General features: G+C 40.4%; 4 protein-coding genes across 7 annotated transcripts in view; 1 reads left to right on the top strand and 3 right to left on the bottom strand.

Moving 5' to 3' along the window:
• The window catches only part of LOC102313215 (S-methyl-5'-thioadenosine phosphorylase), a gene marked incomplete at its 3' end in the record, with an annotated part of 4,041 nt that extends 298 nt beyond the window's left edge, over positions 1 to 3,743 (bottom strand). The window contains 3 exon segments of the mRNA XM_005942051.3: positions 175 to 233; positions 380 to 466; positions 3,599 to 3,743. Of these exon segments, the coding sequence (XP_005942113.2) occupies positions 175 to 233; positions 380 to 466; positions 3,599 to 3,679 (227 nt within the window).
• Positions 3,744 to 4,507: 764 nt separating this feature from the next.
• Positions 4,508 to 11,997, bottom strand: toporsa (topoisomerase I binding, arginine/serine-rich a). The gene is made up of 2 exons (XM_005941992.3): positions 10,854 to 11,997; positions 4,508 to 9,012 (listed from the first exon to the last, which is right to left on the bottom strand). The coding sequence occupies exon 2, from the start codon at positions 9,007 to 9,009 to the stop codon at positions 6,610 to 6,612; it is 2,400 nt and encodes a 799-aa protein (XP_005942054.1). The 5' UTR covers positions 9,010 to 9,012; positions 10,854 to 11,997; the 3' UTR covers positions 4,508 to 6,609.
• Positions 11,998 to 12,266: 269 nt separating this feature from the next.
• On the bottom strand, positions 12,267 to 14,376 carry ndufb6 (NADH:ubiquinone oxidoreductase subunit B). The gene is made up of 4 exons (XM_005941989.3): positions 14,092 to 14,376; positions 12,912 to 13,004; positions 12,556 to 12,600; positions 12,267 to 12,410 (listed from the first exon to the last, which is right to left on the bottom strand). Exons 1-4 carry the CDS (start codon positions 14,269 to 14,271, stop codon positions 12,345 to 12,347), a joined length of 384 nt encoding a protein of 127 aa, XP_005942051.1. The 5' UTR covers positions 14,272 to 14,376; the 3' UTR covers positions 12,267 to 12,344.
• Positions 14,377 to 14,582: 206 nt separating this feature from the next.
• Positions 14,583 to 26,784, top strand: prelid1b (PRELI domain containing 1b). 4 transcript variants are annotated; one of them, XM_005941988.2, is made up of 6 exons: positions 15,869 to 16,033; positions 17,315 to 17,521; positions 18,457 to 18,682; positions 19,514 to 19,627; positions 20,485 to 20,563; positions 25,282 to 26,784. In XM_005941988.2, exons 2-6 carry the CDS (start codon positions 17,430 to 17,432, stop codon positions 25,401 to 25,403), a joined length of 633 nt encoding a protein of 210 aa, XP_005942050.1. In that variant the 5' UTR covers positions 15,869 to 16,033; positions 17,315 to 17,429; the 3' UTR covers positions 25,404 to 26,784. The 4 variants fall into 4 exon arrangements, with proteins under 4 accessions (XP_042084453.1, XP_005942050.1, XP_042084452.1 ...); XM_042228519.1 differs by lacking the exons at positions 15,869 to 16,033; positions 25,282 to 26,784 and adding an exon at positions 14,583 to 14,732 and having other exon boundaries at positions 20,485 to 23,154; XM_042228518.1 differs by lacking the exon at positions 25,282 to 26,784 and having other exon boundaries at positions 20,485 to 23,153.
• Positions 26,785 to 27,138: the final 354 nt, after the last annotated feature.

The following is a 27,138-nucleotide window of genomic DNA, read 5'->3' as shown; positions in this document are numbered from 1 at the left end:
AAAAAAAAAAAAAAAGAGAAATAAAATTTAAAAAAATTTAAAAAAATAAATCTATCCACACACACATGAAATAACTAGTATGTGCAAATAATACAGTTGTCCACTAGATGGAGAAAAAGGAGAGGAAATTTTCACAATTGGGGAAAAAAAAAAGAAAAAGAGAAGACACATTACCTTGCTAGGAGAACACAGTCCACATTTTTTATTTTCCCCAATATCAGGGCATCTGATGGCTGTTTAAAGGAGGACCAGGATAATTTATATATACACACAAACTTCATTGTCAAGGCAGTACAATATTTCACAAGTAAGACAGGGCATAACCCAAATAGAGTCTGGAGTCTTCACCTGGAGCACGACTTCACAAGATACAACTAACCTTCCCATATGGTGTTTCAACATAGCGCTCAGTTCTTCCCTCCAAGATATCTGGATCATCAAGACCTGAACCCCCGATTATTCCAATCTGAAAGATATGAGAACAGTTCACAACTTCAGTCTATAGAATGAATCTCTTGAAACACGTTTTTTAAAAGACTTTTCAAAATAAAAAAACAAAACAAAAACCTCAAAGCAGCTAATTACATATTTACTATCATACATGTGAAGAATGGAAGTACAGAAGATATATTGGACAAAGGATGTTGAAAGGAAGACCACAGAATTGATGCAGTAAAGAAAAAGAAAAAAAAGAGAGAAGGAGCTGCCAACAATAGTGCCAAATTTGCCATTTATTAAATGATTTAATTTATACTTAACCTTTCACTATATTTTAATAGGAGAAAAACTCCAACAGCTTATTTCGTGGCTCATTTATAATTTTTGTCTAGAAAATGTTTAAATGTAAATAAGTGAAATATTTTAAGAATGTCACTAACTACTAGGGGTGCAACAATACTCTTATCAATATTGAACCGTTCGATACAGTGCTTTCGGTTCGATACGCATATGTATCGAACAATACAAAATTTTAAATTTATTTTATCAACTTTCCTTCTGACGATGCTGTCTGTGTTGAGCGCTCAGTGGATCTGTGCTCGACAGTGCAGCCTAGGCGGAGTAGTCGAACGCAGATTCACTGAGCGCAGGGCAAGCGAGCAAGACAGAAGTTAAGCTCTCGTTGCAACATGGCAAGTTGAACCTCCCCCACCCTCATTCAGATCTGGCATTTGGAACCATTTTGGTTTTCATGTGACGTATGACCCTGAAGGTAAGCGCGTCATGGACAAAAGTAAAACAGTATGTCGATGTGCCACACAATGCTCAATTACATTGGTGGGAACTAGTGCGTTAGCGCAGTTTGCTCGTTAACGCGTTGACGTCGTCCAGCCTGACGCACGGGGCGATCCGCGGTAGCTCGTTAACGGAGAACGAGCCGTGTTGTGACGTTAACGTCATTTTGACGAGATTAACGCTGACAGCACTAGTGGGAACACAACGAATATGACTGCACATTTACTCCGACATCATCCTAGTGCAAAGACAAGTGGAAGCAGACAAAAACAACAAGCAGGCATGCTACAAACTTTACCTGAGTTATTTAGACAGCCGTTAGCACATGATTCTCCTTATGGGGACCTGATATGTTTAATATGCTGCTGAGAATATAGCCCAGAAGAAGCGTATAGTATAGTGAACTGTACTTTTGAGTTAAAATTTATATTTATAATTTTAATAAATGACAAATCAAAAAGGCATTAACCTTTTTTGTATCAAAAAAATATCGAACCGTGACACCAAAGTATTGAACCAAACCGTGAATTTTGTGTATCGTTGCACCCCTACTAACTACATAGTCCAAAACAATCATAGGGTTGACACAACATCCCTCTATCAGTTTCAACCAAGAACTGAATATACTTCACGACTGCTTAGCACACACCAGTACACTGTCATAGCTAGTGCAGCAACTCCTGCAGCATAAATACTATTGTTGCATATCTGGTGGCTGCTCTCTGGTCATAAAGGGATAGACATGGTCATTAACATTCCAGAGTTTTAAGTCATTGTGGCAGTAAGGACAGACCTGACCACATATTCGCTCTTAAACACATGTTTATTCCGGTTGTCGTTTTCCTTAAAACACGCCTGCAGCTTTCCAGCTGCGTCCTACACACAACAACAACCAACTCTTCAGGTCCCGGCGCGTTTAATAGGGAGGCGTGATGAGCTGATCGAGCTCAGGTGTGTCTATCTGCCCCACAGCTGCGCCATGAACCAAGTATGTGACTCACTACCCTATAGGGCAAAACATACCTTGTCGTGACAACCAATAGCGGACAGTTAGATGTACCGCAAGACAAGGAGGGGGGGAACACCTGTTTCTGCTTGGATCATCTATCCATGGATGAAAAACAAAGATATGAAGAGAAACTCCATATTGTGCCTCGGCAGCTCTAGTTAAAATCCTTGAAAGTGGCAATGCCTCTCCCAAAGCTCCAGTTCAGTGACATCTACTTGCAACTTTTAGAGAATTGATCACCTTACACTGCTGCCAGGATCTGTGGTTTCAAAGTATGAACAGCTACAGGCATGTTGATGGGTGTGTCCCAGTACCTCCAATTTCACTTGAAAACTACAGATACTCATGTAGATTGTGGTGTTTAAACGATGCTCAGTTAAGTACTAAGCGGGCCAAAGTGTGCCAAGAAAATATCCGTCACATTACACCACCAGCAGCACCTGAATCCATGCTTTTATGTTGTTTACACCACATTCTATCCTATCATCTGAATGCTGGAGCAAAAATCAATACGCAGACCAGGCAACGGTTCTCCAGTTCTCTATGGTTCATTTTGGTGAGCTTGTTCCCATCACCTCGAAGTAGATTGGTCTTTTTCCTCTGACCTGTAGCATTAACAAGGCACCTTTTCCCAGAGAAATGCTGCTCACTGGATAATTTCTCTTTCTCAGACAACTCTCTGTAAACTGGAGGAAAATCCCAGTAGACCAGCCTGTGTGGCACCAACACAATGTCACGTTCAAAGTCACTGAAATCCCCCCCCAAATCTTCCATATTCTGGTGCTCAGCAGGTCATCTTGAACATCCATCTGCATGGACTTGCTTCCATTTGATTGCTAATTACACATTTGTGTTAATGAGCAGTTGAAAAGCTGCTTGCACAAACACAGCAATCAATTTCATTCCCCACTTCATCTTTCTGATAAGAAGTGTAGTTATGCAATGTTTTAACATGCTTCTTGTACTGAGCTTTTATGACCTGCACAGTTTTACACATTTTTTGATACCCTGCTGACAGCTGTAACAGTACAGCAGCCGCGTGCACTTACTCTGGCCACGTGCCATACCAGCTGTACCTGACATAATCACTCTTTAGCTTCTTTTAACAGTACGACACCTTAACAGAAATCAGTACGTTAGCACCTGAATTTTAGCTTGTATTATTAAGGCAGGGAGCGTACTTTACAGACTTGTAAAGCTTTGCTAACACGGTGCTAACGGTTAAGGGCTTCTCCTGGCATACCTAACGGCGCCCCAGCAGCCTTTAAGTTACATTTTTCATGGATGTTTCTCCTCTGTCAAAGACAAACACACAGCATTCAATCACTAAAACGATATTAAAGTAAATGTTAATACCTTAATAGGTACAGCGGACGCCATAACGACAGCTTTCTTGCTGTTAACAGTAGAGCTAGACAAATTCCGGCTTTTATACATCCGAAAGGAAGCGGGACATCAAATTCCTCTTCCTGTTTGTTTTTTTCTTTTTAATTTTTTTCCAAAATAAAAGCAAAGCAACGTTTGATTATTTTTATGTATAAAACATCCCTGTTATAGTAATGTTTGTTCTGGTCATGATGTTTATATATTTAAATGCACAATTAAAAAGAAAACAAGTAATGAATTAATCGTATGATTGTATTCAGCAAAACAATTTACATCTATATATGACCACGTCAAACATCCAGTGCAACATTAAAGAAACAAGTCAGGTATATAATGAAAAATTGGTATGCAAGATTTTGTTCACTGAGTATACAACCATTTAGTAAAAGATTATTTCCTCGCTTAACTTTCATTTTGGTTTCATATTTACATATCTTATGGTTTACCAACAGTTGCCGTCCTGTGAAAAAAAGCACACCCTTACTGTTTCCATACGAATTAAGAGAGTAAGTAGCAGCCAGGTATTGCTAATCAAACGCAGTTGATTAACAAGTAGGCACTCGTCAGCAAATATGAGCGCCTCTGTTTTTGGTAGTTTGCTGGTCTGGACCATTCAGGCGTATGTTAAAAAAGTCCCAGTCTTCATAGGAGTGAACGTCAAAGGCTACACCCAAGCTCAGAACATGCAGTGCTCAGAGAGATTATTTTAACTTCCTAAGACCTTCCATGGCATGCATTTTTAATTTCTCTTTGATATTTGGGCATACTGAGACCTGGTGAATGTAAAAACAAAGAATTACCTGATTTTTTTTTTCTAATAAAAATGAGAGCCATATATGAGGATATTCGTTTAAATTTTCGATAGAACAGTAGCAGTATAATGTCCTTGTAAGTGAATATCAGGGCCTTGTAGAGCAAAATTGAGTATTTTGGTCTAAATAACCCAAAATATGATGTCCACATATGCGGACGCCAGGTCCTATGAGGTTAAAAAATCATCTACTTTTCTACAGGGACTACACTACACACTTAACTGCCATGTTAAAAGTTAAAGTTCATTAAGAGTAAAATTGGAAAAGGGATGAACAAGTATGGTTTGTTTGAAAGGGTTACCAGGAAAAAGCTTATTCTCTCTAAACCAAACATTTTAGCATAGTTTAGGTTTGCAACTTTAAAAAACACAACTTCTGAAACAACGTTTTTTGGACAGATGAGACCAAAGGGGAGATGTCTGACCATAATAATGTACAGTGACCTGTGTCGTGAAATCAAACATGGCATATGAGCACAAACACCTCATACCAAGTGTCAGTGGGGTGATGTAGGGGGTAATGATTTGGGCTTGTTCTGCAGCCACAGGACCTGGGCGCCTTGTAGTCATTGAGTTGACCATGAACTCCTCTGTTTACCAAAGTATTCTCAAGTCAAATGTGACCCCATCTGTCCAACATTTAAAGCCTGGATGAAATTTTGTTGTGAAGCAAGCCAGTGAGAACAGCAGCAAATCTACAACAGAATGGCTGAAAAAGAAAAGAATCAAGGTGTGCAAATTCCAGACCTCAACCTGACTGAAACGCTGTGGCAGACCACTAAGACACCAGTGTATAAATGAATGCATGCAAACCTCAAGGAACAAAGTGTGGGCCAAAATGATGAAGTCACACAGAAACATTACTCATTAGGTATGCTTAATATTTCCCATGACGGGAGAGTCCTGTGAAATTTTCCTTTTCACACAACTAAAAATACAAATAAACATGAATAACAAGCACCTGACAGAAATGCATAAAATAGTGTCCTGGATAAACTATGATTTTAGAATGGTATTTATCCAACATTAGTCGGTATAGTCACTATGTAAAGTAAGCTTGACTGCATAAACTGAAGTGTCATCAACAAATATATTCAATATTAACTAAATGAGATGTTATCACAAAATCAAATGGTTTTATGAAGTGTTACAGTGTTACTACATATGGCAATATAGTGATGCCATAGCATCTGATAAAGAAACACAAGAAACTTCAGGGGAACAATGATGTACCTGTGTGCCAGCTCATTGTTGAACTCCTGATTGTGTGGGAGGAGTTTGCAGACAAACAGAGATCTCATCTATTACATAGTAGGACAATTCAGTTCACCAGAATATTGTAGTCCACTCCATTTGAAGCTTGAGATGTAATATGGGGATTTTGTGCTTGAATACTTTATTTCTGTTTTGCATTATTATTTTACAACCCTTTAAAATAACACATACCTTAAGTACCTTCATAAAGGTTTTAATTGTTATCATTTCCTGTGGTTTACTGCATGTTATCAGATTCATTACAAACATTTCACCACCAATTTTTTTTTCTATAAATTTAATGTACTTTGACGTACATTCTCCATTCACATCTTGGATCTGCCCTGTTTTATACTGTTTGCTTGAGTTTGAAGCTGTAACGTAATACAGTAAAAAAAGGGGGGAAATACTGTGACTGGTAATTATGCTCTTTTTCTCTGACACACAATGAATCTTTACAATTTATTTAGAAATAAAATTCAATACAAATGAAGTTATTTTGAAATCAAAACATTATATTCTTTTGTCTCCAGATTATAGCCGACTGATGGCAGCACAAATTGTAATCAGCATTAACCCTGAGAGACCCTCAGCACATAATACAGAGTAAGAACTGACTCTTAAAAAACAAAAAAACCAACAACAACAAAAAGACGACACTTCCAATATTATTCCATTTGTCTTACACATAGTAGCACATAGCAGATATAAAAGCATTGTTTTAAATCAGGCCATGGAGGTCTAAAAAGGTCATCTTTCTCATTGTGCATACATCATACCATCAGTTTGTCAGTGTCCAATGTAATATCACTATAGCAAACATGTGATATGTGCTTTCACCCTACTGAACACTGTTGTGATTAAAAAAAAAATGGTGGCAGGTGGCAGCAGCTGAGGGTAAAAATCTGATATAGGATTACAACAGTGTATCTGCAGGGGTAGTGTCTACTGTGTCATCTGTCCTATCGTCTGCGGGCTTATCATTATTAGCATTAGTGACCTGAGTGATACTGTCATTAGCAAATGAATCGCTGTCACTATCAATGGTAATGATAGTGGGTGAACGCTTCTCTGTGCGTTCGCTGCTCTTGTGCCTTTTGCTTTTCTTCTTGTGTTTCTTCTTTTTCTTATGGTGACACCTGCCCTGCTCATGTGCCTTTTCCTCATTGAGGAGCTCCACACTGAGACTCCTGCTGGTCTTTCTAGACTTCTCTTTGGATTTTTTACGGTGCTTCTCTTTGCTTTTTTTCTTGTGTTTTCTTAATGCAGAGGAGTCACCGTCTGCATGGGAGTTAAACGCTGTGGTACTGGAGGGGTCCTCTAAATGTCTTTTTTTGTACTTCCTCTTCCCACCAGGCTTGTCATAATGAGATTTCCTTCTGGCAGAAGGGGAGTGGCTGCTGGAATAAGTCCTGGATCGAGAGCGCCTCCTGTACCGTCTCCGTAAATCCTTGTCGCGGCTACTGGAGCGAGAGCGGAAACCTGAGCATCTGCGGCTGCTGTAATAGTACGAGTGCCTTTGTGTGTAATGGAGTCCGCTATTGTTTCTCTCTTGGCTGTAATGGCTATATGACTGGTAGGTGTAATCACTGTCCCTTTTATATCTGTCACACCTGGAGTAGTCTCTGCCATTTGAATAAGAATAACTTTTTTCAGTGGAATAAGTGCTGACACTGCTGTGGGAGATCACCGGGCTTCTGCTAGAGTGCCTCCGCTCTTTACTTCTTGACCTCCTCCTCCTATAGTGTCTGTCCTTTGATTTGTGCCTCTCCTTAGATCTCTCTTTGCTGTCAAATCTTCTACCCTGACCTTTTCTGTCTGACTTCTTATACGTCTTGCTTGATCTTTCTTTTGAACTTGAGTGGTGACGATCATCTGTGTCTACATTTTCTGATAGTCCAGCCCCACTACGATCACTGCTATGTAGAGTTGCAGGACTGCTACTGGTGAATCGAATGTGTTGAGGCTGAAGAGGCACTTCTTGAGTATCGTCAGCAGACCACTCAGAGTCAGAGGAAAGCTGAACCACCTGAGGAGTCCGGTCTGCTGTTGGTTTAACAAAACCCACAATGACACAGTCATCACTGTCAGAAGATACACAGTCTTCATTATTGCGTTTACCCTGAGTCAGATCTGTTTGGTTATGAGGACTCATTTGCTGTGGTGACGCAAACTCTTGCGTCTCTTCTTCCAAACTACTGTCAGAGTCTGAGTCCAAGACTGACAGACGCTCTGTCCTGCCCTGCTCTGCTGTCGTAGAATACGACGGCCCAGGTGTCTCATCATCCCACAACGAGAGGCTCAAAGCAGATGTGGAGTCATCTGGGTTGTTCAACCCTGTAGAGTTGTCTTCATCCTCTGAGATAGCGATTATTGATGAGTTGGAGCTGCTGTCTTCATTTGAGGAAGGCGCCGGACAGTCGTAGACAGCGTGCTGATCATATGCCTCCATGTTGAAGGGGGACTTTGCGAAGCTGATGAACTCGTGCATAAAATGCTCTGCGTGACTGTGGAGGTAGTGCCTGAGCTCTTCCTGAATAGCTCCGTCTTCCATGTTATATCGTGTAATGTGTGACATGATGATATGTTGAACCATGTTGCCCAAAGAGCCATGGGTTCCATATAGCACATTCAGCTCTCTTTTCAACCAGGGGATCAGTCTGTGAAGGCAGGCTGGATTTCTTCTGTAAAACTCCGCTGAGGTGTCTCGAGAGCGGCCACCATCCTGAACATTTCGAACCCTCACCCCCCGTCGGTACAGTTCCCGTCTAAAGTTGATCATTTCTTGCTCTCGGACACTGGCCACCGCCCTGCCTTCCCTTGCAGCTCTCCTCTGGGTTGCCAGCCTCATCATCATGCGCCGCATGTAACGGTCTGGCCGCTGTTGGGAAGAATTTGTTGGGCCTTCAGATATTATACCAATGTCAGGAGCCAGAGACATCCTTCCTCTCAACTGTCGATGGGCTGCGGTGAGAGTTGTGCGGTATCTAAACCGCACTCCCTGAAAATAACCAAAAGAGCCATTGTCCACTGGCTGCAGGTCATAAGTCTTGAAGTCTTGCTCTGATTTTATACTGTGATAAATTGAATTAAACTGCTGTTTACACAGCGGACACTCTGCTTTGTTCTTGGACCACTCGAGAATGCAGCGGAAGCAGAACCTGTGCAAGCAGCGGTCAAGGCGGGAAATGTTGCTGAATGTGTCCAAGCAGATGGGGCACTTGGAGTCGGGTGACACCTCTGCAGATTTTGTTTCGGAGGACCTTTTTCTGCCATTTCTTTGGCTCAGTTGCAGGGCGAGCTTGACTGCTGACATGATCTGACATGATAACAAAAACACGTTGAAAAATGAAAAATAGTTAAATACATTTACCCAAAAAAGGCATTCATGGAGCTCTAAACTTTACTAGTTTGACTTTATAATAAACACTGTTAGAGGACAAGAATGTAACTTTTATGCACTTGATTACACTGTGACTTATACAGATGTTATTGAGTGGCTCACTTTACATTATACATTGATAACATTTTCTGACACTGTGCGACTTCACTTGGTTTCTGTCAGGTTCAACATAGAAAACATTAAAGTTACAAATATATCTTCACACATATTGTAAACACCTTTTTTCAGCAGCCACAGGTGTTAGCAATGCCACTAATGAAGCTTCTGTTCTAGTCAGGCCAAAGCCTTAATCGATGTGATCAGTAACATCTGTGTTTACCTGCGGTGTTGGGGTAAAAATGGCTGCACTGAAAAAAGTTTTTTCAACAAACAATTGTTAGCCACTTACGATGTCCCTAATCTTCACTTTTTCACAATATTGTCATTCATTTACATGTTTTAGAGATAAAAGAGGTGGGGTGTTGTACTGGTCAGCATTATTTGTTTTCTCCTGTTCTATCCTCACATTGGCTAAAACGAACATTACAAAACACCACATGCATATCTTCATTAAATGTAGTACAGAAACACTTAACTGCGGCCTCAATAACAAACTAATTGTGTTTTACATCTGTAATTCAGCTGTAAGTCATCATAGACCAGAACCCCCTACAAAGCAGGTGCTGAAGATTATCCATGTAACTTCAGGGCTAAATCTGGGTTTTCTGTACTATGAAAGCAGTTCACTTCTTTACCAGGGGAACATTGCCATAGTAACTTATACTGCAGACCTAACCAGTTCCAGAGCAAGATCAGAGATCACCTCCTCCTGACCAATCAATTCTCCAGAAAATAGTGTCATTATTTCTGGAGGACTATTCCAATTCAAACTCTGGTGCATGAAAAGTGGTGGGTCTACAATGTTAAAAGCATCTTTCCCTGATGACCATCAGTAATAAATAATATAAATATCTCGCTATGGCGAGATACTCCTGTGGGGTCGTGAGGGGAAGAGTACACGATAAGGTTACTGTTTGTCTATTAATGAATTTGACTTAAGGTAAGAACACCACCCACACAACTTTTTCTGCTTTATGTTCTGTAATATTCATTTTGTTGCCTATCATACAACATATACACACATGACGATGGCACATCTGTGGCAGGCTCATGTCTGAGCACTGATATACTGGTAGGGCTACATGTCATTATATTATACTAAAACGTTGGTTAAAAAAAAACACTACAAACAACAGGAATGGGTGCTTGCTTGAGGATAACATGGCGAGCGATATTGTTAACAGTAATATTATTACAGTTAGCCATTCGGAACAACTATTTATGAGCTACATGAGCGATAAAATACATATTACACAGCCCCTAAATGTCTTTCTTGGCCATCGATAATCTCGACAGACATGTCACAGAATAAAATCTATACACTGGAATACCCCCAATAACCGTTTTCCACTTTGTTTCTGTTTATCATTTTGTTAGCTTAGCAACTACAACACTTGTGTTTCCTTTTGGAGAAGTTGAATAATATCTAGACACTGTAACTTAAAAATCGTCTTTAAGAGCTGTTACATATATAGTAACAAGCCCCTGGGGTATATGAAATGTTACATAAACACCAACGTGACTTAGCAAAACAATAAACAGTAGTTTGAGCACACATTGACCAGGTTAGCTCAAGTTAGCAGGCTAGCTACGGACGTTACAAAGCTTGGAACTCTGTGGCTACCCGGGACGTTCGAGAAAAGTTAAGTAATAATTACCTCTGAATCCTTCAGACAGCCACGAATGCGGTGACACCTGATTACTTCTCCCCTTATTGTGGAAACACATTAATTTCTAAATGGCCATCAGTCCTGGAGCGGCTGTTGACAGAACTATGAACCCCTTTTTCTTCCATAACAGACCGTGAATTCAATGAGCAACTTCCGCTAACTTCCTTCACAATAAAAGTTCAATTTTCAGGTTTCCGGGGGGTGGGGAAATTAGCGCCCATAACAATAATATCAAGCGCTATCGTCATATTTACAATTATATTTTTAGTGCCCTTTGCCTGTCAGCAAACCTATGCAAAAACATTTCGGAGAAGGATGACTTTCTTTAAAACTCATGCCATAAGTGCAGTAGATACACTTATGGATTAGATGCACTTATGGCGTGAATTTAGAAATCCTAGGTATCTTATTCTTCTTGAGTTATTGCATTCACATGATTTTCAGAAAACTTCACATGTGATCTTTAAGTTGAGGTCGAGGTTTTAAGTAAATACGCTTTTGCAAATCCCAGGTGACATCTTTGTCACATTATCATGGTCACAAGGTTTTTTTTAAAGGCATCTTTCAAGTGTTCATCTGCACATGGCCATCTTTGCAAAAATGAACTCTGATCGACTGACTGCACAACCTCCTCTCAAATAAATTCTTTACAACTGGCACTGTAAATGGAATTGTTAAGTGTTAAGATCTAGTGACCTTTAAGCCCACAGCATGTGATTTAAGTAGTTTTCATACCCAAGCCATTTAGTCACTGCTCTTGCCCTTAGGGGTATGTAATCAACCCTGAAGAGACCACTACCATCAGGATACAAACTGTAATGATTTGTGAAGATCTAATGTAGCTAGAGTTACTATGAACAGATTTTGTCCTCCATAAAAGATATTACTTTTTACATTTTAGGTTCTGTCTGTTGTTGAATGCTGAAGGAGTATACCAGGTTGTATTTCTTGAACACATCACACAGATTAGTCCTCGGGCTCCCCTTTCCCAGCCAACAGCATCCCTAAAGCTTACCAATTTTTTTTATGAACTTACACATCACCTGACAGAAGAGAACAAATCTCTAACTAAAAATTAAAAAAAAAACCAAACAATTCTACTAAAACCGTCCAAAGACATGCAACTTGTGGGAATAGGTTGATTGGATAATCCAAATTGCCACTAGGTGTGAATGTGCGAGTGAATGTGAGTGCGAATGGTTGTCTGTCCCTGTGTGTTGACCCTGCGACAGACTGGCGTCCTTTCCAGGGTGTACCCCGCCTCTCGCCCTATGACAGCTGGGATAGGCTCCAGCGCCCCCCGCGATCCTGAAAAGGATAAGCGGAAGCGAATGGATGGATGGATGGAATTCTACTAAAACACTATCACTAATTTATTCTGTTAAGTCAAGCTCACACTCATAACTTTTGAGTATTTTAATCACATATACAGAATTTTTTACAAGAGAAACTCAAGGAAAAAGCTGAACTATTTCCTCTTCAATGATGGCCGTGGGTCTCTGGGAGATCTGGAACAACTTCACCCGTCTCCAGGATCGTGTCACCCTAAGCACAAAAAAAGTATTAGTTATGGTAAAACAAGGTAACATTCAGTTACATTTATACAAATATATGAAGAATAAATGGGGTATTATGTGAGAAAAAAAAATTAACCGTTGGAAGTAATAAATAATAAATGGGTCACACTTACTGGGAACAGCTTGGGTTTCAACTCCACAATGCCATACGGCCTTTGCTGTAGGGAACAATGACACGGAATTTTAATATGCTACCCATTCTGATCGAATCAGTCACATGATCTCCATCTACAAACGAAATCCAAGGTGCAGGGTTCTCTAGTTTGGCCAAGAATAAGTTAATACTGCATGTCTGTAACTTAAAACTCTTTCTTCTTTCAAGTTACCTGGGTTGCATACTATCAAACAAATTAAATACAATTTAAAAAAAAATAGCTATCTTCTTGAACTTCATATTATGGCTCTATCATCCATCTCCTGTATTTAAAGGCTTAGATATAAATAAAAATGATCAAATGTGGAAACTTACAGCAACATGGTATTTCACGTAGTAGTGAACAATCCAAGCGGGTATCAGCAGCCGTGTTAATGTGAAAACTCCACCTCTGTACGCTTTGTAGGTCTGCAAGGACAAACAAATATCAGTAAAGAGAAGAACATACAGAATCATAATGTTTACAGGGACTGAGTTTGTTCTTTTGCTAAAGACGTGGAATATGTGATATACGGTTTAGATAAAGGGCCTAAAGATTTTCAGTGTTCTACAGATTATGAAGACCGCAGCTCGACCCCCAACATCTTATCTCCAATATATCCACTAAGCCACACTCTGCACACGCCCAAACCATCTGAACCTCTCCAAACTGATTAACCTGAGTTGTTTCTATAATTTAATCTGATCTTATCTTGCCCATTCACCTTGACCATCTTTACTTCTAGCGTCTTCACCATTACACCCGCTTTCCTCTCATTCACACACACATTTATTCTGTCTTGCTTGACTTTCTTTTCTTTTCTGTGTAAAGTTCTCTGCAGTGACTACCCTTGTATCAACATTTTCTAAAAGCTAGGGATGCACAGATTTATTCTCCTTTATTCCGCTATGTCTTATGGCCTTCGTCAGGGTCATAACAATGCATAATACACAACATGTTTAATAGCATAGGTATGGATTAGTCACTTTTAAAATGTTGTCTGTAAACTTATTGGTGAGTCAATCAAACCATAATTTTTCTCCAGCATTAAACTATAGTGCATATTTTAAACTAACTAGGTATTGTTGAAGCAACAGATTTTACTGACACCATGCTTAAAAATTACAATTTGAGCATTTATTTTTTATGTTTGTTTGTTGTTGCTATTCTGTGGCAAGGAAACAAAGAATCCATTACAAAAAATACATTTTAGAGTATTTTCTGCTTAGTTGAGGCAGTTTAGTTCTTGTATCTACTAAAGATAATCCAAGGAAAACCATAGATTGTGTCACTGACATAGAACAACATCACAATATAAGCTGTAGTAGATGCGGTCTGTGTGTGTGTGGCATGAAGCCTGCAAAGTAAACGCGACCAACCACGTTAGCAGTAAACAGCTACCCTGGCCCTTGTCCTTAATGAAACGCTACTAGTAGCAGATATACCGCTCGGTTTGATTCCAGCTGTAAATGTCATTATTAGCGGTCGTCGGATCAGCTGTGTACGAGAACTCACGTAAACCCTCCACAGGCTCTTGGGCTCCAGAAAACCAGCCCAGAACTTGGCGACAGGGCCAGGCGGTTTAGCTTGTACCACGGGCTCCCTCGGACTGAGCTCCTGGTCCTTCAGCCACTGCCTCCGGAGCTTCGTTATCTGCTCGAAACGGAGCTTTTGGTCTGGTGTGTACCCAGACATCTCTTATTTACTAATATTCAACCTCGAAAGATCTACAATGACACCATGGAGGACACTTCCCTCTGCAGGAAAGTGCACCGACGAAGAAGAAGAGTCGGAAATGGGACACATATCGTTCTGTGGTGTATTATAGCGCGCCACCTGCTGCATGAACTGGTTACTGGAGGACCAATGACAGTAGTGAAACAAAATGTTGCACTCAGCTCTAAGCGGAACAAAAGCGGGCTCACACAATAGCAATATATACCGAAATCAGGAATAGATGATAAATTCACAGTATAAATAAAAAACAAATTTTAAATGTGTGGTGGATACTACAAAGACACAGGTGTTTTCTCGTGTTTGTTACCTTTGGGTTGGGCCAGCAGAGTCACAGCCTCCAGGAAGAAGTCCCTCAGTCTGGTGGTTCTGCTCTGCAGCCACTTTCCCAAAGGGAGGGAGACAAACGGTGTGTGTGCTGGGTGAATAGTGTCTTTTAAGCTTCAGGAGGCTCTTTCCAGCATCTGCTTATGTACATGTCTGTAGTTGTTGGGAGGCTGCTGCCAGGAGCCCTTTGAGGATCGTTCTTATCTCCATGATCATCTCCTTTGTTTTCCTGACACTGATGCAGAGACTGTAATCCCTGCACCAGCTCTTCTGTCACATTACATCCTCCTTGCAAATATCTGTGAATAGTTTGATCCAGAAATTGGTTTTGTGGGTGACAAAAGCCTCAAAGTGACCAGAATAGAATGAAAACCTGAATTAATGAGATTTTCATCAATAATTTAAATGTCTGGTACTGTCATGTCTGTGGTTCATCCTGCCCACTAGATGGCAAAATAAAACACAAGACTGACGTGAAGCCTCAGCGGGCCTTTTAAAGGGACAGTGTCTTGATTAGGCTACTCCACAGTTCATGTGAGCATTAAAAAAACAATGATTTCTAAAAGTCTGGTTTGCAAACTGGGATGTGAGTTTGACCAGAGAGAGCTCAACAACACCACAGCCACGTGAAAAAGAAAGTTATCACAGGACTCTCTGCAGCCCTGTAAATAAAAAAACCCAAGTGCACTCTTACTGCTTCCATAGGAATTAAGAGAGTAAAGTAGCAGCCAGGTGCTCCTGATGCAATGCATTCACTGATCATCAGCAAGTGTAACATCTCCATGAAAGCAGAAGCTTTGGCAATTTGTTGGTCTGGGACAAATTCAAGGAGTGTGAAATGATATAATGGGCAACCATACATATCCTACTGCAGGGTGGTCTCATAGTGACGTTTAGTGAACAACTGTAAAAACTGTTCACTGGCTTCATCTTCTCACTGTTTTTCTAGAATTAAATAAGTGTCTTTACTACATTGTAATGGATGCAGCTAATGTTTATTTTAGCTGACTGTTTAAATTAGAACACCAGCAGGCAAGAATAGGCACGATGGGAATCTAAATACAAGTATTTCATGAGTACTTTTATGAAAACTGTAGGTTCCTCGTTAAATATATATATATTTTAAAGGTTCAAAATTCGGGACTATAGCAATCAGGTCTTTGTATCACACAGCAGTCTCCAATGTGTGAAAAGAGAAATGTTTGTGAGAGCTTTTACTTTAAAACGACAACCGGAAGTGGCTTTACAGTAAAACGGTCCGACCTACGACTCGGAGCTGGCTGACCGGGTTCATATGACATTATGAATATTAGCTAACATCAGTTAGTTTGTTGGCTTTAGGCTCAACAAACAATTAATATTTATTAGCCTAGCATTAAAGTAGCAGCAACTACAGGTAAGCTTGCTTATACTATTTCCGGAATGTTTCACATTTCGGTTAGTGGCCATTTAACGGAACGGGAGGCTACCGAAACTTGAAGTGCGGTATTATTGCTGTAAACCTCCTGTCAAACTCTGAACTCAGTTAACATTAAGCTGTGAAATAACCGGTCTTTTACTTAAGCTCAGTATAACATTTAGAGGTAAATCACTTGAATTATGTGGTTAATTAAGTGGTTTCTGGAAGCTAACTTGGTAGCTCTTAGCTGTCCAGCAAACCAACGGTAACGATAACCAGCCAACCATATGTCAAGGTGACGTGCGTATATTACGTAAGGACCTACGTCATGTTGAGCTATGAAAATGTGAAAAGTCAATAAAAGATAACGAATGGTGGTTTCAAAAATGTTTTATTGGTGCTGTAATTGGGGGGGGGGAATGGATATTTGGGGGACCCATTGAAGTCTATACAACAAAATCGAAAAACATAAAGTCACCGGCCACTTTATTAGATACACCTGTTCACATTGTTTTAGCTAATCGACTAATCACATCGCAGCAGCTCGGTGCATTTAGGCCGGCAGGTATGCTCCAGATGACCTGCTGGAGTTTAAGGTGATTTCAATGTGGCGTTGTTGTTGGTACCAGGCGGACTGCTCTAAGCATTCAGAAACTGCTGATCTACTGGGATTTTCCTGCACAGCCATCTCTAGGGTTTATGGAGAATAAGCCCAAAAAAAGAGAGAGAAAATATCCAGTGAGCTGGTTGCAGGTCTGAATGATTGTCAGAGAACATTCAACTGATGGGAAGGCAATAGCAGCTCAAATGAACACTGGTTACAATCATGATATGCGAAAGAGCCAACACTACATCAAGCTCTGAAGCAGCAGAACAAGCTGTTACTCCTATCAGCTGAGAACAGGAAACTGAGGCCACAATTCACACATGCTTCCTGAAATTGGGCAATAGAAGCTTGTAAAAATGCTGCCTGGTCTGATTAGTCTCTATTTCTGAGACATTAAGATGGTAGGATCAGAGGTTTTGTGTAAATGACATGAAAGCGTGGATCCATCCTGCTTTTTATTAATGGTGCAGACTGTTGAAGTTGTAATAGTGTTTGAGATACTTTCTTGGCACACTTTGGGCCCCTTATTACCAACTGACCATCGTTTACATGCCACAGCCTATCTGACTATTGGTGCTGACCATGTCCATCCCACCCAGCAGTAAAATACTCTTTATTCAGCGTTTTTATCCGCGTAACCTTTTTACTCATTGTTCCCTTCACTTTTGCAGGATCACCACAGACTGTGGATGGAGTCAGCACCAAACTTTTCACTGATTTGTATAATCACAGCGAGGGACCTCAGGGTTTGGGATTCACACCGTCCTGCACACCATCAAAAAAAAAATGGTCAAGTATTTCTGTAGCAGCACTGACATCAGGAGTACATGGGACCATGTTGTCTCTGCTTTCTGGCAGAGGTACCCAAACCCATTCAGGTACTCCAGCATTCTCATAATCAGTATTTTATCAAAGGTGCTCATTAGAAAACACTAGCAGAATGCCTTCAGATGTCAGTCCTCCTTCAGCCGTCACATGGAGAGCCATAAAATTTGCTACTAAAAATTAAGGTGCCAAAAAAACGAGTCCTTTTTGACTTTGGGATTACCATTGCTGGCTTTTACTTTTAGTGAACATTTGAATGCTGTGTGATATCTTTTAAATGCTTTCTATTTCCCCTGATCTCCTCACTAGTTGGAAAGTAGGAATTACATTAACTTTGCTGAACTGTGGTTTAGAAAATGTAAATAATTATGTAGTGCAATGTTTTAGTGTAAAGTGTAAAGTAAAGTAAAGTGTGCGTGTTAGTCCCCATAGGGAAATAGTTCCTCTGCATTTAACCCATTCACCCAGTGAAGCAGTGGGCAGCCACCAGTGCAGCGCCCGGGGAGCAGTGTGTAGGGACGGTACCTTGCTCAGGGGTACCTCAGGGTAGCCGTTCAGTGGAGTCGAACCCCCGACCGTCCGATCATGGGGCCACCACTCTACCTACTGAGCTATCCCTGCCCTGTGTATTGTTTAATCATTCTTCAAAACTAGGCAGTCGTGCAGGTGATGCCTGTATATTGTTTCAATTTTGGAGGCTCGCAAGCAAAAATACGCTTGTCAGTCTTGAGTGAGATTGAGAACTGAGACAGTGTATCAGAGAAGCAAAACTAAGTTTGGCTGATTGAGGTGGGCAGGTGGTTTATGTGCTTCTTGTTTTTTTTATGCCTGACTTAGACGACATCAGAATATTTTACTTGCATGTATTTTTCTTCTTTCTTTTGGTGTATATTATGATGGTGCACTCTTTGAACGTACACTAGAAACAGATGAGAAGCCTCACAGTAACCCTGTAGGTGATGTGGCTGTGTGTTTTTGTGTCACCCAGCACCCATGTTCTCACGGAGGACGTCGTGTACCGGGAGGTAACAGCAGACCACCGGCTCCTCTCCAGACGGCTTCTAATGAAGACCAATCGATTGCCTCGCTGGGCGGAGCGGCTCTTCCCCGCCGGCATGTCTCGCTCTGTGTACATCATCGAGGACTCCATCGTGGACCCAGTGAACAAGAGCCTGACCACCTACACCTGGAACCTCAACCACACAACTCTCATGGTGAGGCTTTGTGTTGTTGTTGTTTTTTTTTTTTTTTCCTGCCGTCTATTCGTTGAGCTGTTTCAGAGAGATTCTAATCAACACGCAGCCAGTTTCCTGTGTTATGCCTTTTTCCTGATGGGTTTTAATCATCATTGCCTTTGTGACCTTGTGTGGTGGAGAGAAATTAAAAATTTCACTTGACTCTGCTTGTTTTTCTGCTGAAGTTGCTGTGAAAGTAGATATGTGTTGTTTGTGTTTTGTTTTTTTACATGTGAAACTGTGTAGGACTTCTGTCAAAGCTGTCATCTTGCTGCCATGATATAAGGAAAGTAATGTGGTCTGACATCACATCACTGTTGTGGTTACAGGTGTTGTAGAGTACTGTGGGTTGCCAGAGTCTGGCACAGACAATAACAGGAATAAAGAAATCAGTTCACACAAGGACAGAGGTCCTTATTTCGCACACGCATTTATACGCACAACTAAATGTTATATTTTTATGATCTTTTCTTAAAACTTTAATGAAAACTGCACTACGTTACAACATACTTGATGATGCTTGTGTTTTTAATTTGCTGCAGTCTGAAACATGATGGCTTCATGGGAAAATATGGAAAACATTTTGAGACATGGTAGTTCTGTGCAGGTGTTGAGACAAAAACAGTTCTTCAAATCCTTCAAAGGCTTTTGCAGAAAGAAAGATCATCTTTAGTGAAGTTACGTCTCCAGAAATCTTCTTGCCAAGACCACGAGTTACTTAAAATCCTGAAAGGATGACTTCCATAGTAAATCTGTTGAGTTGCATCTTAGTTTATTATAACCTGCTGTCACTTTTCTTCCCCAATCAAGTCTGTTGAGGAGCGTTGTGTTTTCCAAGGCTCAGTGGAGCATCCAGCGACCACACAGCTGAAACGTGAGGCGTGGATATCCTCGAGCATTTATGGCTTCTCCAAACCCATTCAGGTACAGACAGACCCCAGCCAAAACCACTGTATATAAATGTGCCTGAGACATGCATTCACTCTCATTGCCAGCAGAGGGCAACTCATGTAGCTGCAAGCAGACCTCTATGAGGAAACAATCAGACTTCTTATTTGATTTAGGAGCTCAAAGTAAGCACTATCCTCCTACATTTTTGGACTTGGTTGCTAAATTCAAATCATGATGTTCCTTTTTAAAAGAAGTTATGATCCCGTGTTTAGTAAACTAAGCAGTATAAAGATTTATTGTGCCGTTTTCTTAGTTTCTTAGTAAGATCAACTGTTTGCGCTAACCATCTATAAATGTCTAACGTGCTAAATCTGCAAAGTCAAAAAAAATAATCCACAAACCACACAACGATGTCATGGTTGCTTCTCCCAACTTTTATATACAGTCTGTACTCTGGCTTTCCTTTGTGTGATAGACACAAGACAGTAAATGAATTCTTTTCTTTCAGTAAGAGCCCATCTGCCCTTTAGGTAAGTTAGATGTCAGTCAGCACAGGAATGATATGAGTACTCTTAGAAGCATTTATTCGTCTGCTTTCATCTACTCTACGGCGGTTCAGATAGAATAGATGCAATTCTTTTCATTCTAGAGGCCGATGTCCTGAATTTTCAGATCTTTACTTTAGCGCTCATGCTAAAATAAAGTAGTGGGAGAAGTGAAATTACAGCAAAAAAAACAAAACAAAAAATAAGTCTACTAAATTGGAATCATTAAATATGGAAGATGCCAGGCTTGTTTGGATATCCCCAGAGACTTGCAGTGACAAGACGGTGTTGTTTCCCAGACAATCTCCCCTGTGTAAAGCCATTTCCTGTTCTGTCTTCTCACAGGAGTTTGGTTTGGCTCGCTTCAAGAGCAACCAGGTGAAGGCCATGAAGGGGCTGGAATACGCACTGTCCAACCTGCAGGGTATGTACACTTCATGTGTGTTCCAGCTGAAACAGGGCAGAGAGCAGGAGGAAAAGCAGAGGAAAACAAAACAGCTTATTTTTAACTGTTGCCATTTCTGGAAGGGGGGAAAACTTAAACAGGAAATGGAGCTTTCTTTTCGCCCCAGAAACACAGGACTGCTGTCATAACAACCTGAAGGGGCTCACCCCTGCCACTCTGGACTCAACACTAAACTTCCCAGCATCCTGAAAATACATAATTGACAAATAGCCTGAAGAAATCTTACTCCTCCACGTGCCATGTAATAAAAGGCGGGGGGATGTGAGACCATGACAGCTACAGTCACAAATGGCTACAATTTCCTAATTTAGGTTTGGACAGAAATAATTTAGGTAGTCAGTGTTGCATAAAGAGAGTTTAACAGAGTAAATCATAATGAGGGATGTATGAAGAGATGTATTAAAGAAACAACAACACTTAGAGATGAACCATCTGCAGATGAGTCACTTTTTCTAGTGTTGATTTATCAGTTTCTCATATTGGGTAGGGTTTAGTTTAAAATGATAGGACACCAGCTAAACCTGAAAATGTTCACATTTGAGGGATTTTTAAAAAAAAGTACTGTAAGTCTGCGCACTACGAATAACCTCAAATAATTTGTACATTAAGTGTGGAAAGTCAAATTTAACCCCAAAGAATAAGATAATATTTACATTGTTCCAAACTGTGTGTTGTGCTGATGCAGCGTACGTGTGTCTGATTGTTGTGATTCCGTCCTGTTGCCACTTTTGTTGATGCCACTACAGGAATCGGCATCAGGCTGAGCGTCATGGTAAGTGTGCTAGGACTGAGGCATCCATCTGCCATCCCAGGCGTTGCCCGGGGGTTGTCACATGTTGCTGCACAGAGTAGACAGCGTAGCTGAGGCAGTAACTTTCTACCTGTCTGAGCAACAGTGATCTAAATAGTAGTTTAGAGTATAGAAGTAGATGTGTTGTTTAGTTGATTCTGATGTGATTCTTATTTTAAAACGAATTAAATACGGTTGTGATGTTTTGAGTCATCATCAACCACTGAAAGAATTTCATCAAATTTGGCACAAATCTTCATGTAGAGAAGATCACACTCACTGGACTCTTTGTTAGGCAGGCCTGTTCAGATGCTTGTTAAAGCAAATATCTAATCAGCCAATCACGTGGAAGCAGCTGGGTGCCATTTAGGTATTTAGACCCAGTCAAGATAACCTGCTTAAATTCAAGCTGTGCATCATTAGGAGGAGGAATTTAAGTGACTTTACATGTGCCGTGGTTGAGGGTGCCAGATGGGCCGGTCTGGGTATTTCAGTAACTGCTGATCTGCTGAGATTTTCGCAACCATTTCTACGTTTACAGAGAATGAAAAGGAGAAAATGTCCAGTGAGCTGCAGTTTTGCCTTGTTGGAGCCATAGGATCTGATAGGAAGGCGACAGTAACTCAAATTGTCACTCATTACAACCAGAGAAGGCACAAGACCATCTTTGAATGTACGACCTTGAAGCAGATAGGTTACAGCAGCAGAAGACCACAGCAGGTGCAATCTGTCAGCTAAGAACAGGAAACTCAGGCTACAATTTACACAAGCTCACCAAAATTGGACAATAGAATTTGATGTAAACAACACAATGTATCCTTTGGGTCACTTCATACCAACTGTATAAGCTTACACTTCTTCTACATGTTTGGAAGAGAAGTGTAAGCTTGGGGCAGAGGGAAGGTTTTTCAGCCTTATCTTCCCATATGGAAAAGAAATAGTAAAAACTTATATGATTTGCTCATGAAAGTGGCCACTTTCTTATTACTTTCATATATTTTTTTTAGTAAGTATCCAAACCATACAAGACAGATACAAACTTTATAAGATTTATATATATCTTTTCCATATGGGTTAAGCAAGAATCAATGTGAGCAGAGCGTTTATGAGAGCATTTTTAAGCACTGTTGCTCAGTCTTTGTTTGTACACGCACACCTTCAAAATAACGGCCCAGAGGCATTACCGAAATGGCTACAGAGTGGCAAAACTCACTTTTAGAAGGATTTCAGCATATGTTGTATTCTGGTGGTAAACACAATGATGAATTCGATTTTCTTAGTCAAAAAAGGTTTGTCCTTACCTCGTTCATTTGTTAGGGAAATTGTCAGTGTAAAGGAGAAATCTATGGTTATGTGTTAGTTTGCTATTTAAGAGCGCATACAGAGAGATGGACTGATGAGGGTGTGTTCAGAGGTCGTCAGGTCCTGAGATGTCTAAATGTAAACAGCCGTATTTATTTCATAACATAATGAATGAAAATCACCTGAAATGCCACAGCACAGAAACAGACCGGAAGGTTATTTCCCACCCGTGTTTGTAGTCTGCAAGAACTCTTTAACGTTCAGGCAGTGTGGGTAAACCCAGACGATGGGAATGCTGAAATATTTCTGACATTTTGATCGCACACAGGGGTGGATTTTTATTTTTTTTTTTATTAACATGGTTTCAGCAATGCTGGCAGCTAGATAAATAAGTTAAAAATTTATTAATTAATTTTAAAAAATGAACTAATGAAATGAAAATAAATAACTTAAAAAAATGCAAAATAATACTTTTTTTTTTTTTTTTTCGCCTGTCCCATTTGGCTCTTTAGCCATCAGAATTGTTGTCTGAAGGATTTACTTTACCTATTGGATCATCATGGCCTTGCCATATTGGTCCATTTGATTGACTTTTATTATAATTATGCATTTATTTGATTTGATTTTCGGTTGTTACAGACGGGACAGACATGACTGGGGGATAGGACAGGGAGAAAGAATGAAAGAAAGAGAGGGAGAGAAAGAAAGAAAAATAGAGGGAAGAAGAGATGGTGAGAAAGGGGGGAAGAAGAAAATGAAAAACAAACAAAACACCTGGATCACCTGTATGGAGATAAGAAAAAACAGAAGAGAAAACAAACAAAAAAGAGCAACATAATAAATACAGCACCATCACAATAAACTAGCTAACAGTAGATAACAGTAGATACTAAATATTACATGTTATTGTGCAGTACGCAAGATCGACAGCGCACAATGTGCTTTGAGGTAGCAGCCAAGAAAGGTGTAGTTTGTGTCTGTGAACACCCGTGTGTACACCTGTGTGCACACCTGTGTGGATCAGCACGCTTGTATTCAAAAGGTTTCTCCATGTAATGATCTGCTAGGGAGTGTGGGGAGCCACAGCCCCGTCCCCCAGGGCATGAAGCAGGCATGGAGGAGATCCAGGCCACAGACATCCAGAGGCCCCAGAATACGAGGACCCAAGGAAGACCACCAGGGGGGCAACTGTGCCACCCTCCTGGGAAGAGCTGAGGAGCGCCCCAAAATAATACTTTTGCTCACATGTGTCTCATTTTACAGTATTTGGGAGCGAGCCAAGGGAGGGGGGGGCAAAAAGTCACCTGCACAGCCTGTTCTTGATGTCATCTCTACTCTGCCATCTTGCCTGCCAATGGTGCTTTGGGAGGTTTAGCGTTCAGATGAAATCACTTGGGTTCCAGGAATTTTCCACAACATCTGTGAACAGAACCAACCCGTTCCTCCGTGTTTCCAGCTTCAGCTTCGATCTGTTTCCATCTTTAGCCAAACTTTCTGTTCGCTCACACTCGATCATCAGAAAAGTGATTTTTATATTTTATCTTCTATAGATGCTCAGTGGGATTGAGGGCAGAGGTTAAGATACAATCTTGGAATACAAAACATGTTTTCTTAGACAGTTGCCATGCGAGTATCTGAAAGTACCACACGTCTCCAGAAGTTCATATCTTTGCTGATATGAATTTCACTATAGTTTGCTGATTGGATTTTTTTCTTTTTAATATTGCTTACTACATTTAAATCCAATAAGCAATTTTTGCTTTGTTTAAAAAGTGCTGCCTTGGAAAAACGTGAGAGACTTTTGTTTTTGACCGTAAGGAGTCCCTCCCCGCTGTTATTGTCAGCGTTCAGACACACAAAGAGCCCTTTCCCTTTGACAGCGCTAACGCACACTCGCACTTCATATCTACGTCTCGGTTTAAAAAAATAAAAGTGCAGAATTGAAGGAAATGTATCTCCTTATCATCTCATGTTTGAGTGGGGGGGGGAATCACTGTGTCTTGTTGTGACTCAGGTTGTTGTTCTCACACGAGGTTGTGGGGTTCATAGTCAGGGCAGACACAAATAGACTGTGCAGCCCCTGGCGCTAAATCCAGTATGAGGCTGTTCCTGACAGCATACAGATGAGGAGAGTGCAGACTTATTCAGTGAAGCCTTTTTAGAAAGGTCCTTGTTGATATGTATTTATTTTTTGTATGTGTCACCTTACCTTTCCTTACCTTTAATGACTGTTAGAGGAAATTAGGTCTGACTTAGTAACAGCGCTGAACTGAGTGAGCACTGTCTGGTAAAAGTTAACAAGTGCACGGAGAGGAGCTCACTTTATCTTCACTGTAGTAAAAGTATTCTCTTTGATTTTTGAAGGCGTGTGTTTCTGTGTGCTTGTTTCCTGTGGGTGGCTCCAAAAACAACAACCAGAACAAAAAAAGGCAGCACATTTCTCAAGCTACTAAATCATGAAAGTCACGAGAAAATCGGCCACAGAAGTGTCAGTGAGCATCCTGATCTCAGCAAGGATCTCGCAGTGTTGCTGATGCCTGTCGTCCTCGTTCTCTCCCGCCTCACCCTCGCTCTCTTCCCACAGGAGAGGCGCCCCAGCGGCTGCTCAGGGACACCGTGAAGGACGCGTCAGAAAAGGCCAAAGAAGCAGCCAAGACGCTGGCTTCAGCTGCTGCCGTCCCACAGAAACCCCGGCAGTTTATCTGAAAGCTGTGTGTGTGTGTGTGTGTGTGTGTGTGTGTGGACTCGGCATGATTGCCTTTGATCATCTCGATCATCTTGAAGTTTTGCTGTATGCTCGCTGTTTACGATTTCTCTTACCGTAATAAGAAACAGTCTGACTCCTCTGTCGGGTTACCTCTGCTGACTAACTGCTAGCCTTTCAAGCCAGCAGCACCTCTCTCTGCTTTAACCGGTGAACACTGCGTCTAAGCCGCTTATTTAAAGACATTTTTCAAATCTGCTGTCAAAGACTATTATAAACATCGTTATTATCAGCACATATGCTTTCTTCTCATTGGCTCTTTCAAGTTTATTATATTTATTAACATATCATTTATTATTGAGCTCCAGCTAAAAGCTCAAATTAGACCAAATCACGATCACGTGACTTTGTAATTTTAATTTAACTTCATCGGTTAGTTATCAGAGCTGTAGTTGAATGCTTAACTGTACTTAAATGCTTTACGGTTCATTTTTTCAGGTTTGACACTGCAATAAACTGCAGAGAATATCTGTTATAGGTGTCAGCACACAGCGGCTGCTGTAATATCGTTCTTATGTTTGGAAAGCATATATGTTTCTGCCAGCAGGTCTGTACTGATGCATGGATAATCACAAGAAAAAAGTTAAGCTAATTTAAAGCTTTAGTAAAATCTTCTTTACTGTTGAAGTTTATTTTATTGTAAACCAGGGGTGTCAAACTCTGTGTTGTGGCAGCATAGAGAGAAATTTTATCTTAAGTTGGTCGGACCAGTGAAACTACAGTACTGCCTAATAAAGTCTTAAAAACACACTGCCAATTGTTTGCCCTTTAGATTCAGTGTAAAGAAGTTTAACTACGCGCTTAAACGATGATGTGTTATGAACATGAAGTGCAATTTTAAATATATCTGTTGTTCTGCATTATGAAAAACAAGGACGGCTGTTTGGCTTTCAAGTTAAGGAATAATGGCATAAATTAACAGAAAAAGGGTCTTTTTGTTCTGTAATATAACAGAAATTTTTTTTTCTGGATGAAATGAAATGAATGAATAAGAGATCTTTACTGTTAATTTTATAGAATAATTTTATTATTTTTGTTTAGGTGTATTATGCTATGCTGTGCGTGATGTTTTTGTCAGTAATAATAAAATAATAAAACTGACAAATGCAGTGAAATGTCAAAAATGTAAGTTTTTCTTCTAAACCCATCTGCTGGGCCGGATTGGACACTTTTGGTGGGCCGGTTCTGGCCCTCGGGCTGTATGTTTGACACCCCTGTTGTAAACTGTTTTCAACAACTGCATTCCCTTCAGGATGGAATCGACTGGATTTGTTTTTTCGCTGCAACATTTTATTTATCATTAAAAATTATTCATGTGATGTATTTTTAAGAAGTCTTTAGGGTTTTGTGCTGTAAGATGTCCATAAATCTCTGGACTTTCAGTTTAATAGCTAGACATGTTTTGAAGCTCGTCAGTGTTAAGCTGAGATTTAATAAAAGTTTGACGAGTTATTTGTCGAGTTAATTGCGCCTGTTTGTTGACGCTGTCACCCAATGTCTCTTCGCTGTCACGCTGACAAAAGATGAACTCTGAACTTTAAACATCCCCCCAATATTCCAGTTTTGCAGCTGCGTAAACCAAACAGGAAACCCTGAAACATTTCAACGTCTTTACCTACATTTTCTTTCAGCTTTGTTCAGTTGTAGGTCGTCAGTTTTTAATCTGCTACCTTCCCC

The sequence above is a fragment of the Haplochromis burtoni genome, unplaced genomic scaffold, assembly GCF_018398535.1.
Source record: "Haplochromis burtoni strain Fernald_Lab_line unplaced genomic scaffold, NCSU_Asbu1 Contig_328, whole genome shotgun sequence".
Lineage (NCBI taxonomy): Eukaryota > Metazoa > Chordata > Actinopteri > Cichliformes > Cichlidae > Haplochromis > Haplochromis burtoni.
This window is presented reverse-complemented; position numbering and strand designations above follow the sequence as displayed.

What these genes read in the sequence shown, in the direction of transcription:
- toporsa (XM_005941992.3), bottom strand. Translation starts at nt 9,009, where the DNA reads ATGTCAGCAGTCAAGCTCGCCCTGCAACTGAGCCAAAGAAATGGCAGA.
- ndufb6 (XM_005941989.3), bottom strand. Translation starts at nt 14,271, where the DNA reads ATGTCTGGGTACACACCAGACCAAAAGCTCCGTTTCGAGCAGATAACG. An exon ending in ACGTGAAATACCATGTTGCT is followed by an intron (nt 12,601 to 12,911) that starts GTAAGTTTCCAC and finishes TGTTCCCTACAG; the next exon opens with CAAAGGCCGTATGGCATTGT. An exon ending in TGAAACCCAAGCTGTTCCCA is followed by an intron (nt 12,411 to 12,555) that starts GTAAGTGTGACC and finishes TTTTGTGCTTAG; the next exon opens with GGTGACACGATCCTGGAGAC.
- prelid1b (XM_042228519.1), top strand. Translation starts at nt 17,430, where the DNA reads ATGGTCAAGTATTTCTGTAGCAGCACTGACATCAGGAGTACATGGGAC. An exon ending in AGGTACCCAAACCCATTCAG is followed by an intron (nt 17,522 to 18,456) that starts GTACTCCAGCAT and finishes TGTGTCACCCAG; the next exon opens with CACCCATGTTCTCACGGAGG. An exon ending in GCTTCTCCAAACCCATTCAG is followed by an intron (nt 19,628 to 20,484) that starts GTACAGACAGAC and finishes GTCTTCTCACAG; the next exon opens with GAGTTTGGTTTGGCTCGCTT.